The following is a 14,457-nucleotide window of genomic DNA, read 5'->3' on the forward strand; positions in this document are numbered from 1 at the left end:
AGTTGTGCCACTTCACATTCTCACCTCAGCTCCTTTCTGGCTATTAATCAATTCCTTGCCATGTGGCCCTCTCATTAGGGCAATTTGCTTCATCAGAGTAAGCTAGCAAGAAGAAAAGAAAGGGAATGTTCTAGCAGACCAGTCTTTTGTAATCTAATCTCAGAGGTGACATTCAATCCCCTCTGCTGTATTCCTCAAAAGCAAGTCACTAGGTCCAGCTTATACACTCAAGGGGAGGGAATTACATAAAGGCCTAAATACCAGGAAGTGAGAATTATTGAGGTTATCTTAAAAGCCTACCGCAATCATCAAATATCTAGTTAAAGTTCAAATTTTCCCAATTATCTTAGATATATTTTTTTTAATTTTTGTTCTAATCAAGATCCAAGTAAAGTCCACACACTAAACTTGGTTTCTTTTAATCTATAGATTTCCCTTCCCTGTTTTTTTTCCCCTTACAATTTATTAAAGAAACTAGATTATTCATCACATATACCTCTACTTCTGTATTTCCTGTAAACTGGTAGTTATATTCAGTCAGATTCATATTTGATTCTTGTGGCGCCACTACTTCACAGGTGATAATTTGTAATTCCCTGAGGAAGAAATAATATTTGGTTGTCTCTCTTTTTTGTGGTTATTTCTAGCTATTAGTGATTATTGCCTCGATTCATTATTTTATTAGTGGCAGTGATATTCTAATTCTGTCATTTTTTTCTTTATTTATTAGCTAGAATAATATTTAGAAAGAAAATTTTTCATTCATCACACATTAAAGTGTACATATATGAAGAGCAGAAGAAATATTTGATATTTTCCCACTTTATTTACCAGTTTTCAAATCAGTGGTTTTTCTATTATCCCCTAGCAATTCCAGCATTAATAACAGTATCAAAAACAGTTAAGTAATTTAAAAAAATAAGATTTTTTTAAGTCACTTTAAATCATTCCTTTGGGTAGTTATGCAACAAATTCAATAGTAATTTTGTCCCTTTATTTATTTTGCTTGGATTTTTAGGAATTGCTTTTTTATTTAACGTAGTATTAATACTATGTGAGACTTAAATAATTCAAAGTCAGTTTTATAAAACAAAGTATATTCAGGTAAGTCTAGCTTCTTTGTACCCTATACCCTCCTTTCCTTATTAGCTCACCCCCTTTTTTCATCTGTTTTTAAATATAAGCAAAACAGATAAATGTGAAAATTTTATGTGTTTGTACATATTTATTCCCACCTGCCTTTCTTAGATAAAGAGCCATACTTTCCACCATCTTGCTTTTTATCATTTAATAGCATGTTCTGAGTTTACCCCATAGTGATAATTATATATATTACTTTTTTTTTGGTAGCTGCATGGATATACATTTTGTCGATGTAGCATATATTATTATACCTACTTCTTCACTGATAGATGTTTTGATTCTTTCCAGTCTTTTGCTATTATAAATAGTGTTGCAATTAATACTTATCCATGTATTTTTGTATTTTTCCCAGTGTGTCTTTGGTATAGATTTTTAAAGGCGGGATTGCTATATCAAAGTATAATTGCACATGTCATTTTGCTAGAGATTGCAAAATTCTTTGCTATTGAGGTTGTGCAGCCTAACATTTCCACCACTGATGTATTGAGAATCCCTGATTCACCTCATTCTTATCTATAGAGTATATTGTCAAACTTTTGTACTTATGCCATTCTAAAGAATTAGAAAAGGTATTTCATTTTTGAGCAAGATTGAACACGCTTCAATATTTTACAGGGCCAAATGCATTTCTTTTTCAGTATAATTTGTTTTCATATACCATGCCCTTTTTTAAAAAAATCCTCACCTGAGGGAAGGCTCTGGCCGGTGTGGCTCACAGTTGGTTAGTACATCCTCCCATACACAGGAAGGTCGTGAGTTGATTTTTTGGTCAGGACACATGTCTGAGTTGAGGTTTCAATCTTCATCAGGGCACTTACAGGAGATAACCGATAAATGTATCTCTCACATCTCTCTCTCTTTCTCTCCCTCCCTAAAAAGTCAATAAAAAATAAAATAAAATAAATCCTCACCCGAGAATACGTTTTCATTGATTTTTAAAGAGAGGGAAACATCAATGTAACAGAGAAACATCCATCAGTTGCCTGCTGTTCACTCTCCGATCAGGGATCTAACCCACAACCTTTTTGGTATTCAGGACAATGCTCCTACAAACTGAGCTGTCACCTGGCCAGTACCCATGACTCCTTTTTTTAAATTAATATTTGTGGTCTGTAATTCAAGTCAAACATTTTTTATAGTCAGTCAATTATCTTACTTCTTTTGAACATGGAACATTTGGAAATGCTTATTTATGTGAATTATTAAATTTTTTATGTGATGATTTATCTAACTTGCTGCTTTCAAAAAATTTTAATTCTCTTGCTGTTGGAAATAGTTTTTTTCATTAGTTTTTCTGGGTTTTCTGATATGTATAGTCATTTCATCTGTGAATAGATCTAATTTACATCCTTTTTAATTCTTAAGCCTTACTTTCTGTTGTTTATGCAGGATAATATTTTTAATATAATGTAAATAATATTGTAGATGGTGAACATCCTTGTCCTTTTTTTGAATTTAACAGATATTTTTCTTTTTTTTGAAGGCACTTACAATTCATGATGTAGAAAAATGCCAAGCATGGGATCTAGGAACCAACTTCTTTCTCTGTGAAGATGATGTTGTTAATATGAGAAACAGGTGAAGATAAGATATTTTTATCTATTATCATAGGAAATATTTTTTAAAAATATATTTTTATTGATTTCAGAGAGGAAGAGAGAGAGAGAAATATCAATGATGAGAGAAAATCATTGATTGGCTGCCTCCTGCACACTCCCTACTGGGGATCGAGCCCACAGCCCAGGCACATGCCTTTGACCGGAATCAAACCTGGGACCCTTCAGTCCGCAGGCCAACACTATATGCACTGAGCCAAACCAGCTAGGCAGGGCATTTTTTTTATTCTTGCAATTACTTAGAATATTATCTGTATCCAGAACACTAGTTCAATCATAGTTGTTTAACTCATCACCATAAAGTCACACTACCATCGATAAATAAGTATTGACATATACTTACTTAATTACTTATATTTGTCAAAATTTTAATATAGTCACATTATTACCTAGGAATGTATTTCTTAAAGATTGTTAAAGGAAGTCTTTATTATTCCTGAATCATTAAAAGACGGAGTTTGGAGCTTGAAACTATAAGGGTACACTTTGAGATTATGTCTTACTATGAAATACAATAGTATGCTACATCTCAAGATTGTATAGTCATCTATAAATATAAATGTCTCAGCTTTTTTCTTCTATAGCTTATTAAATTTGTTGAAATTTTGTGACATTCAGATTCCTCTAATGTAAAAGTGTCCAAGTTTGAGAGATTGAGTATATTGAATGAAAGAATACTAAAGGTCATTTCTTTTTCTTTCTTTAAGGGCTGAAGCTGTTCTTCAACATATTGCAGAACTAAATCCATATGTTCATGTTACATCATCTTCTCTTCCTTTAAATGAAACCACAGATCTCTCCTTCTTAGATAAATACCAGGTTGGTGCACCATTTAATATTGGAGGTTATTGACAGATTTGAAGGCAAATCATTAAGTATTAATGTGATATAACTAATCTAACCTATTCTATTGGGCAGAACAAAAAAATTCAGGATAAAAGACTTCCTTTAGAATAATATATTTCTAATGCTTCATTTTAGGCAAAGGGCCTATGAACTTCTGACAAAGCAATTACATCAGTCAGCTATTTTCACAGTAATGTGCGTAAAAATCTACCCAAAACGCAGTGGTTTATAGCAACATGCACTTCTTTCTTTCTTATGTATTTGCATGTCAGTTGGAGTTCAGCTATTCTAGATTGAACTTGAACTCCAAAGTCTGGGTTCTGCTCCATGCGCCTCTCTTCTGGGACCAAGGGGCTACCTAGCACATGGTCTCATGGCAATAGCAGAAATGCAGAGGGGCAAGTCCAACCATCTAAGTATATGTCAAGCCTCTGTGTTACTTCCATTTAATAATACATTAGCCAAAGCAAGTCACACAGTCAAGGAGCAGGAAAGTACACTCTTCTCTTCCTAAGGTCATGGGTTAAAGGTGGTATCTAATCCAATTACAGAAAAGTAAAACATGGGGATCTACTTCAGATAACCTTAAATAATAAAAACACTAAACACTGTGGACGTTCTAAAAGTGATTAGATTTATCCTGGTTTTCCTTATGATTAGATTATGGTGTTACCCATTGTCTAGGAAAAAAAATACTCCTGTGTTTCTCCTCTACTCCTCTTCAGGCACTGTGTGACCATATATGTGTCAGTTTTTTCCCCACAAGAAGCAATTCTCCAACTCTGTCTGAGAACTTTGTAGCATTGATGAAACAAGTTAGATTAAATATATACTCAGTTAGAATATTTTAAAATATATTTTTATTGATTTGAGAGAGAGAGGAAAGGGGAGAGAGAGAAAATCGTCAATGATGAGAGGGAAATATCAGTCAGCTGCCTCCCACATGCACCCTACTGCGGGTTGAGTCTGCAACCTGGGCATGTGCCTTGACTGGAATCAAACTGGTATCCTCTTGGTACATGGGATGATGCTCAACCAATTAAGCCACACTAGACGGGCTATACTTAGAATTGATTTTATCCTATTTTCAAGCTAAGTTAATGTGTTACTATTTGATGAACACTGGCAAGAATACATGAGATTCCTTGTTTCCTTGCCTTGTTTCCTCTTGCCTTCCCCCAAATCCTAGTGAAGTGCAAGAGGGCACATGTAGTGGGTTCCTTTAGAAGAGAGGAACACTGGGCTTGGTTTTAATTTTTTACAGTGAGCAATAAACAAGTTTCCTTCTTTGTCCCAGAGGGAGACATTACCTCATTCCTCAGGTTGTATGAGACAAATACTATCCTGAGAAATGGCACAAGTAAATAATGGTCAGAACCTTGCATTCATGGTATACCTAGTGAAATGTATGAAAAGTGAGAGACCCATGGAGAAATAATCTGCTTGCAGAAAGTTTGCCACTAAATTAATACCTGGATATTTGTGGTAAAACTAAGTAAATAAGTCATGGAAACCAGCAACAAGGAAAGCTCTGGACTAAAAGTCTAGCTCTGCTAATGACTCTAAGAAAGTATTTGACCTTTACCAATTATGATAAAATCTGATTATAAAATCTCTACTTATCTCACAGGATAATGATAAAAAATAAAGCATTGAAAATTGTAATTTGATATTTATTACAGAACTTCATGGTTTCACTAATGAAACTGTAGTAAAGCAGAAGTAGTTGTATTGTGAACCTGTTGCATCTCTGAAGTAAGAGAAAGTTAGGCCAACTAATATATCTCTTTAAAATGTTATTCTTAACCCTTTAGGCTAACTAAATACTTTAAATTAGTATTCTGGTGACTAGGTTTGTATTTTCACATCAGTAACAGACAAAACAAAAACTCTAATCATTTGGAGTGCATAAATACCCCAGGAAATTACAGTTAGTTTCTAATTGTGAAGTCTATGATGGTATTTGAATTTAATGTGAGTAGGTTTTCCCTTGTCTATGTTGTTTTTGCTTTTATTATTCCATACCTCTGAAGATATTAACTTTAGGTTGGAATCCTATTGTATTTTCAGTATAAATTAAAATGCTTCTGATACACATTACCAAAATTGTGTATTCTTTATTCTTTAATATTTTTTTTCCTCAACAGTGTGTAGTATTGACTGAGATCAGACTTCCATTACAGAAGAAAATCAATGAGTTTTGCCGTTCTCAGTGCCCTCCAATTAAGGTAATAGCATCACTTAATAATGACATGTCATTAACCAAAGGAAGGACACTTGCACTATTAAAATATTTAGCTTTTCATTGGATTATATAAAAGCTCTTTTTATATGAGGATAACACAGTAACGTTTTTCTCTTTAAATTTGGTATCATATTTTTAAAACTAATATCTAAATTTGGTTTATATAAACAGATTACCAAAACTAAGGAAGAATAAAGACTAGAAATAGAAAATATGATAAGTATTGAAATCATCATCTAACTTTAGTATGGTATGGTGATGGTACATTGGTTCTTTTAACAAATTCATTAAACATATACAGTTCTAGACACTAGGAATACATTAGTGAATAGGATATATAGATTTTCCTACTTATGAAAATAAACAAATAAGTCTTTCAGGTCCTATGAAGAAAAGAACTAGGTAAAGAATAGAGTATAACATCCTCATGATGTTAGGATGGGGGCCAGTGCTGGTTCTCTTAGACTGAATGTAAGGGAACATCTTCTCTGAGATGATATTTGTATAGAGCCCTGAATAATGAGAAAGAGCCAGCAAAGTACACATCTGAGGAAAAGCATTCAAAGCAATGAGAAGTGCAAGTGTAAAGACTTGCGAGTATAAAACTTCACTTGGTGTGTTTGAAAAGCAGAAGGAAGCAAGCAGGGCCAGAATGGGAGTTTGGTTAAAGAGGAGAGAGTAGTAGGAGTAAAATATGCTGGAAGATTAGGTTGGAGAAGTAGTTAGAAGACCATTTTCTTATAGATCAGAGTTAAGAATGTCTGAGTTTTAAGACTGTGAGTTTTGATTTAATTTATATTTTTAAAAGATCATTCTGGTTGTGCTGAATGAAGAGAAGACTCTAGCAGTAGTTTTTAAAAAGTGTGGTCCAAGGACACAGACCCCTTCATAAAATTTCATATTACTAAAATGTTATTTGCATTTTTCACTCTGGTTCTCTTATGTGGCACAGTCTTTAATGGGTAGTGATACCATTGCTCTGACAGCTAATATAGAGTGTGTGTGTGTGTGTGTGTGTGTGTGTGTGTGTGTGTGTATTCTTGGGTTTTAAAAGTTTCTCAGTTTTAATATCTAACACAGTGGATATCAGTAGGTATAACTGGCATAAATAAAAGCTCTTTGGGCCCTCAATAATTTTAAGGAACATGAAGGGTCATGAAACCAAAAAGAACACTATTGAATAATGAATAGAATAGAGGCAGTAGGCCAGTGAGGGGCTTATGCAGTAATCCAGGTGAGAGATATTGGTGCCTTATTCAAGAGAAGAGCAAATAAGGATTGTGAGTTATTGAACTTGTTTTTTTTAAAAAAGAAAAGGCTAGCAGAACTTAAGAGTTGTGAGTTGTGAAGGAAAGAATGATCAAGAATAACTTCTAGCTTTTGGTCCACATTAATTAGGTACATAGTAGTGACACTGGGAATATTGGAAAGAGATTTAGATGAGAAAATACAAAATTCTTCTCTGCAATGAATACATATTGCTAATCCCCCCTCCTTAGTGAGACATTTGTTTCTTTGGAAAAGGCTATTTGTCCTGTTTAAAATGGCCACCAAGCCATAATTGTACTGTATAAAATGGGTGTACTTTCGGATTGTGGTATTACATAGCATTTTTACACTTTGCACAATGTTTGTGCTATGGTTCATAATTTAAATTAAACAGATGAGTAAGACATGGAATGGTCAGTAAACTTATAATAAGTCACATAAGTTTTATAAAATAATTACAGTAGTTTATAAACTAAAATCCTTGTTTATGTAGTTGATACATATATTCACATTTTAAAAGTTGTTTTGAAAAGGAAGAAATTGTCTTTAAGTCTGAGCTTTTAAACTTAAATATATAAAAGTTCTACTCAATGTTATATCTCATAAAAATTGGCTATATGAACTATTTTGACAGTAAAGGCAGTACATGATCAAGTAAGATAGTATCAATAACTCTAAAAATAACTGAACACGAAAACAGTTTCTGTACAGATTTAAAATAGAGAAGAGTGTAGTATAATAAAAATCACTTTAAATAGTTCATTTATGATTCTGTTGAAGAACCTCATTTTTACCTTTCATCAGTTGCTCAGCCCTTTTTCTGTTGACTCCACTCTCAGCTTTTAGGTATGTTCTGTTTTCCATTAACTACTGCTTTTGGTGAATGGACACACCATTCTTTTCTAAAATGAAAAGTAAGAATTCATGCTAGACCATGAAATCAAGATAATCTTCTTCTTACATACTATGCTTAACTGGTAGGGCAATATAGGAATTTTTGTTCTCTAAAAATCATAGAATGTATAATGATGATGTGCTGATGTTGCTTCTGATTTTGTAACATTAGATATCAAGTCCCAAATAGCAAAATCCTTGATTCCTGAACCAATTTGCAGGAAAATAATTTATTCATGTTTTACTTTATATCCCAAACAATATACTTAATTATAAGTAAAATTGTCATAAAAAAGCCTAAGATAGTAGAGCTGTTTTTTTTAATATAAATAGATAAGCTTGAACTTGTTTTTATCATTTTACAGTTCATTAGTGCAGATATACATGGAATTTGGTCACAGTTGTTTTGTGATTTTGGTGATGAATTTGAAGTTTTAGATACAACAGGAGAAGAACCAAAAGAAATCTTCATTTCAAATATAACGCAAGTATGATTGTATATATGTATTGTATACATACATATAGGATTAATTTTTTAAGTTGATGTGAATATTTTTAAAGGTGGTATTAGCAAAATATTGTAATATGCAATATTTTTTAGTTGTTTTACAAGATTTTAAGGTAATTCCTGAGAGATAATTTGTTAATTTCTTTATTGTATTATATTTAAAGCTAAATTTAAGTTAGATTATTAAAAGAGTACTCCTGCCTGGCCGATGTTTCTCAGTGGTTGAGTATGGACCTAAGAACCAGCAGGTCATGGTTCTATTCCCAGTCAGGCCATATGCCTGGGTTGCAGGTTCTGCTCAATCCCCAGTAGGGGGCATGCAGGAGTCAGCCGATCAATGATTCTCATCATTGATGTTTCTATCTCTCCCTCTCTGAAATCAATAAAAATACATCTTTTTTAAAAAGAGTATTCCCGATTCCTTCTAAAATTATTTAATAACTAGAGGCCCAATGCACGAAAATTCGTGCAAGAGTAGGCCTTCCTTCCCCCAGCACCGGCTTCTCTCCAGCACCCCAGACCCAGGCTGGCTTCCTTCCGGCCCTGTCTTTATCAGGAAGGACGTCCAGAAGACGTCCAGTCTAATTAGCATATAACTCTTTTATTATAGATTGGTAGACCAATATTAGCTTATGTCATAAATTTTCTTTTAATCTTCACTCGAGGATATGTTTTTATTGATTTTTAGAAAGAGAGGAAGGGAGAGAGAGAGAGAAAAACATCACTCAGTTGCCTCCCATATGCACCCAACCACGGATCAAACTCAAAACCTAGGTATGTGCCCTGACCCAGAATCGAACCTGCAACCTTTTGGTATTCAGGATGACATTCCAGCCAACTGAGTAACCTGGCCTGGGCACTAATGTCATAAATTATAATTTTAATTTTGTTCTATATCATGTTCCTATGGAGCATGAACTATGATTCAGTGTTTGCTGAATTGTTCATTGTGTCAGATCATAGATGTAACTTTGTCATAAGTCGCCTGACCCAACACAGTGACTCTAGAGAGAAGCACACTTAAGTTATCATAGACAAAAGCTGTTATATTTCTAAAACATTATTTGGAGGAAGAAAAAAGTTTTAAGAATTAACTGATCTTTAAATCAAAAGGTATTTGATCAGCTTAATTTTTTTATTCCCTATAAAGGAAAAATCATTATGATTCATTTTTTACTCTTTCTTTGTAGCCTAAATTATTAACTGCATTTGCATCTTTTATAATCAGTTTACATTAAAAGCTCCAAAGAAGTCAATATAAGTGAATGATAATGTACTTTTGATAGTACATTATCTTTATGCTTTATTTTTTAACCCAATGTAATGTTGCCTTTTTTTAAGAAAAATTTATTGAAAAATTCTGTGTATCTCTTTATTAACAGAATGGTTAATTATTTAGCCTTTTATCTTCTGTAGTTGTTTTTGGTTTGTCCCTGAGAATATCATATAGTTAGCATAAGCTCCAAGGAAGATTATGGATTCTTGTATTGCACTGGTCTTTTCTAGAATAAAGCAGGAAATATGAAGTTATCCATAAAGAATTAGAAAATATCATAAATGTGCCCATTTAAATTATCTGCAAGGAATTGTTTCTCCTTAATAAATTCCTTGTCAATTCTATTCTTCATGAGATATTAGCAAAGCCATATCACATTACTTTTATCTACATTTTTTTGATCATAATTTTTAGAATCTACACTATTATGAAGAGAGAGAAAATGATAATTTCATTAGATTTCACATAGATTATTATCACTTTAGTCAAGTAGTATACAGGATTATGTGCAATTAGAAACTGGGCCTTTCACCTGTCTCATCCATCCTCTTTGGTGAAATAAGCTAATTCATTTCTATTTTTATCCTGAGAAGCTGGCTGGGCTACACAGTATTTCTTTGCTTTAAATGTTGGAACTCTTACTGGAATCTCTATTTCCCCCAAGCATAAAAATTATATTTTAAACATTCATAATAAAATAAATTGATCATTATTTTGTTATGCTTATTTAAAGGCTTACTTTTACTAAGGAAAGAGAAGAATGGCTTGGAATTTTGGGTTTTTTTGAGAATTTCATAATTACATGGTATTTTTTTGTGTGAGATTGGGAATTTGTACACAAAAAAGTAATACGTGAACTTGTTTGTTAGTAGATTACTCTTATTTTTAGGCTAATCCTGGCATTGTCACCTGCCTTGAAAATCGTCCTCACAAACTTGAGACGGGACAATTTCTAACATTTCGAGAAATTAATGGAATGACAGGCTTAAATGGATCTACACAACAAATAACTGGTAAGTTATTTGTTTTATTAATTCATTTATACTTATTCATTATTCTGCACATTTGTAAGTCTTTATAAGCTTAGCAAGAAAACCTACCCAGTTTTGGTGCTGCAGTAGTAGACAAGGTTTCTTGATTCAAATTTGATGATTGGATTGACTTAGGAAGGTGGTAAAAAGATTATTACTGTATACAGAGACAGAGGGATTCGAGGAACTGAAAGATGTACTATGGCAGGGCTGACAGTGGGAGTTGAGATAGCAAGAGTCCTAAGACATTTTGGAGGAAACTTTATATATTATATATCTCATTAGGTGAACAAAAGTTCCAGCATTTGCAACATTTTTATTCACTTAGGGAATGCAAGAAAGAGAGCAAGATTTAGAAAAAAGATAATGAATACAGTTTAGGCTTCTGGAGTGAGGTGGCAATGAAATATTCAAGTGGAGATATGTGTTTTTGTTCAGTTGTTTGGAATAAAGAAATGAATGGATGTTGCTGCAGACAAGTTTCTGAGTTTGTTGGCAAGAAGTAGAAGAAATGTTTTTTCAGTGGGCGAAGATGAGGTCATTGTCCAATAGAGAGTGATTTTCCTGCAGCCATATTTAAGATGTAAATATAGCGCTAGATGTCTTGTAGAAAACAAGTTTCTACCTGTTCAGCTGAGAGTGATTCAGGTGTTTCTTTTTAATTATTATTTTAAATTTTATTGGGGTGACATTAGTCTACATGAACATATAGGTTACATGTGTGGATTACTAATTTACAAAATATGTATATAGGACCATGTGCCTACCACCCAAAGTCAAATCTTCTCCTGCCCCTAATATTAGGACCCCTTTCTTCTCCTACTCCCCTCCCTAATTCAGTTTTATCTTTAGGGCATTTGAAAGTATAATTATGTGATTAGTGTGTAGACTAGTAAATGAATTACTTTTTTTTTTTTTCTTTCAATGACTACAGAATGGATCCTTAGGAGAGGAAAATCAGTCCTTATCATGAACTCTTTATAGAAAAACAATTTTGGATGTATTTTTAAGCATCTTTAGTAACAAAACTATTGGATTTTGTTTCCCAGTCTCCATCTTAATATATAAATTACCAGTACAGGTTCACTACATTGGTATTAAAGAATTAGTCTGTTTTTGCAAATGACGAGTCAACTAATCATTTAGGATTATCTTTTGTTATTTTGGGGTCCAAGCCTTGGTAGATTTTGATGATGGATCAAGACTCATGAGGATACATATAAAAGGAGGAGCCACTGGATATCAAGGAATGAAAAGAAACCGAACCCACATTTTGTTCCAAAAATTCTTAGGGCAGAGATGAAATATTTAAATGAAGTGACTGTTTACAAAACTTTTTTTTTTAAGCATTTATTGATTGGTACTTAATCATCCAAGGTAATTTTCTGTTATTTGGAAAACATTTTTAAATAGCTAAAATAATACATGGTTATTCTAGATACACACACACACACACACACACACACACATATATATATATATATATATACTTAAATAGAATTTAAAATGAGTACTATTTCAAGCCTCCTCCTTGCTCTAGAGATAACAGTAGCTAAGTTTGATATTTATTCTGCTGATCTTTTCTCTCTACTTAATATATTTAAGACTTGTAGGGAGAAAGGACTTACTGTTTATTTCATTTAATTCTTTTAGTAAGTAAATTGTTCAAACACAATAAAGATGAGATGTTTACAGTGAAAACTTTCCTGCCTACCTGCGGTTCCCACTCAGTTCTCATCCATTCACTGGTTCTTAGTTTATCATGTGTCCTTCCTGGCTTTTCTTACATTTTTTTACATACAGTGTATCATATTATACATCTACCCTTTGCCTTTTCACTAAACAAAATAACTACATGATCTTTTCACATTAATAATTGCAGGACATTCTTTTTGTTTGTTTTTTAAGTTTTCTTAATGGCTGCATATTATTTCATATTACTTAATGAATTGTATCACAGTATAATTTAAATTTGCATTTTACATATTATGAATGAGATAAGTGTATTTTCTTAACTTTTAGGGCTATTAGTTCTTTAATGTGAATCATCTATCATTTGCCCTTTTTCCTATTGAGTTGTTGATTATTTAACCATTCCTTGGAATTCCTAAAATATAAGGCATATCTGTCAGTGTTTTTTATATAAATTTCAATATTTTTCCTAGTTTGGCATTTGACTTTGCTTATGATTGGTTTTTACTATGTGTATATATCAAATTAAATTTTTCTTTATGATTTTTATTTTATTAGAAAAGCCTTCCTCACTGCAAAGTTTTGAAGAAATTTTTCTCCCATTCTTCTGTCTTAATATATTTTTCTCATCATCTTAGACATTTAAAACATTTATCCTTTTAGAATAGATATTTTGCCAGATGGCATTTTTCCCAAAAGTTTTATTGAATAATCTTATCGTTTCCTCACTGGTTTGAGGTGCCATTTCCTTAATTGTATCCCTTGTGAGCCTATTTCTGAGTTCTCTAATATATTCTGTTTGTTTGCCTGTCTATTCATGAGCCAGTACCATGCTATATTGTTATTAATTATGTGTAATTAGTACCAACATTATTAATTATTGAGGCTTTATAAAATATTTAAATATCTAATAAGCACCTGTCATTAATTTTTTTTTCCCCTTTGAGCTTTCTTGGCTATTTTTAAGTACCATTTTTTCCGGCGTATAAGATGACTTTTTAACCCAGGAAAATCTCAAAAGTCAGGGGTCTTAATACGCCGGAAAATACGGTATTTGGTTTTTAAGCAATCTGATATACATTGTCAGATTTTTCTAACCTAGTACTTAAATTCACATTGGAAAAATAGTTTGTCTAGCTCTCCACACTTCTTCCTACCCCTATACCCCTTCTACCCCCCCCCCAAAAAAAAAAAGATTTATACTGGGATCTTAATTTTGTAAATTATAGGAAATTAACATCTTGATAAACCTCAAATTCAATACTTATATCATAAATAATGGTTTCCTTTTTTTTTTCTTTTAGTGGTATCACCATTTTCTTTTAGCATTGGTGATACTACAGGACTGGAACCTTATTTACATGGAGGCATAGCTGTCCAAGTTAAGACTCCTAAAACATTTTACTTTGTAAGTATTTCTTTTTCAGCTTAAAATATTTCTCTACAGAAGAAGAATGGCAGAAGAGAAAAAAAGTAATAAAATGAATAGTCAATTAACCAAACACTTAATTTAAAGCCTGAACAGATTTTATTCTTTTAATTTGCACCCAATTTGAGGAAAATGGTATCAATCTAAGGAAATTAGCTGGTATCAACCAAAAATTTACAGCTAGAATACCATATGCATATAATTGAGGTAAAAAAAAATTACATTAAAGGAACTATACCTTTGTGAATCATCAGAGTCAATCATATGTCTTAAAATTGCTTCCTAAAACAAAAGATGAAACAGTATAAATTTGAAAGATTTAATGAGCATTGAAACTGTGTATTTTATTATTCACTTACATTTTTAAGGTCAATGGAATATTTTTTTAAATTTCAAGAAACAGTGTATATGTTGGAAAAATAAAGTAATTCCTATCATCTGGCATTGAAAAGGAAAATCTAAGTATCTGAATAGAGAAAGGCTACTTGTATCAAGGAACTCAGGAGTC

At 32.4% G+C, this 14,457-nt stretch overlaps 1 protein-coding gene across 1 annotated transcript in view; it reads left to right on the forward strand.

Annotated features, from left to right (window-relative positions):
- The window catches only part of UBA6 (ubiquitin like modifier activating enzyme 6), a 67,819-nt gene that overhangs the window by 12,720 nt on the left and 40,642 nt on the right, over positions 1 to 14,457 (forward strand). Inside the window, exons 5-10 of the mRNA XM_079771376.1 lie at positions 2,627 to 2,721; positions 3,467 to 3,578; positions 5,753 to 5,833; positions 8,379 to 8,501; positions 10,687 to 10,810; positions 13,825 to 13,928. Coding sequence (XP_079627502.1) covers positions 2,627 to 2,721; positions 3,467 to 3,578; positions 5,753 to 5,833; positions 8,379 to 8,501; positions 10,687 to 10,810; positions 13,825 to 13,928 — 639 coding nt within the window. The remainder of the gene's footprint in view (positions 1 to 2,626; positions 2,722 to 3,466; positions 3,579 to 5,752; positions 5,834 to 8,378; positions 8,502 to 10,686; positions 10,811 to 13,824; positions 13,929 to 14,457) is intronic.

This window comes from Cnephaeus nilssonii (assembly GCF_951640355.1).
Source record: "Cnephaeus nilssonii genome assembly, chromosome: 1".
NCBI lineage: Eukaryota > Metazoa > Chordata > Mammalia > Chiroptera > Vespertilionidae > Cnephaeus > Cnephaeus nilssonii.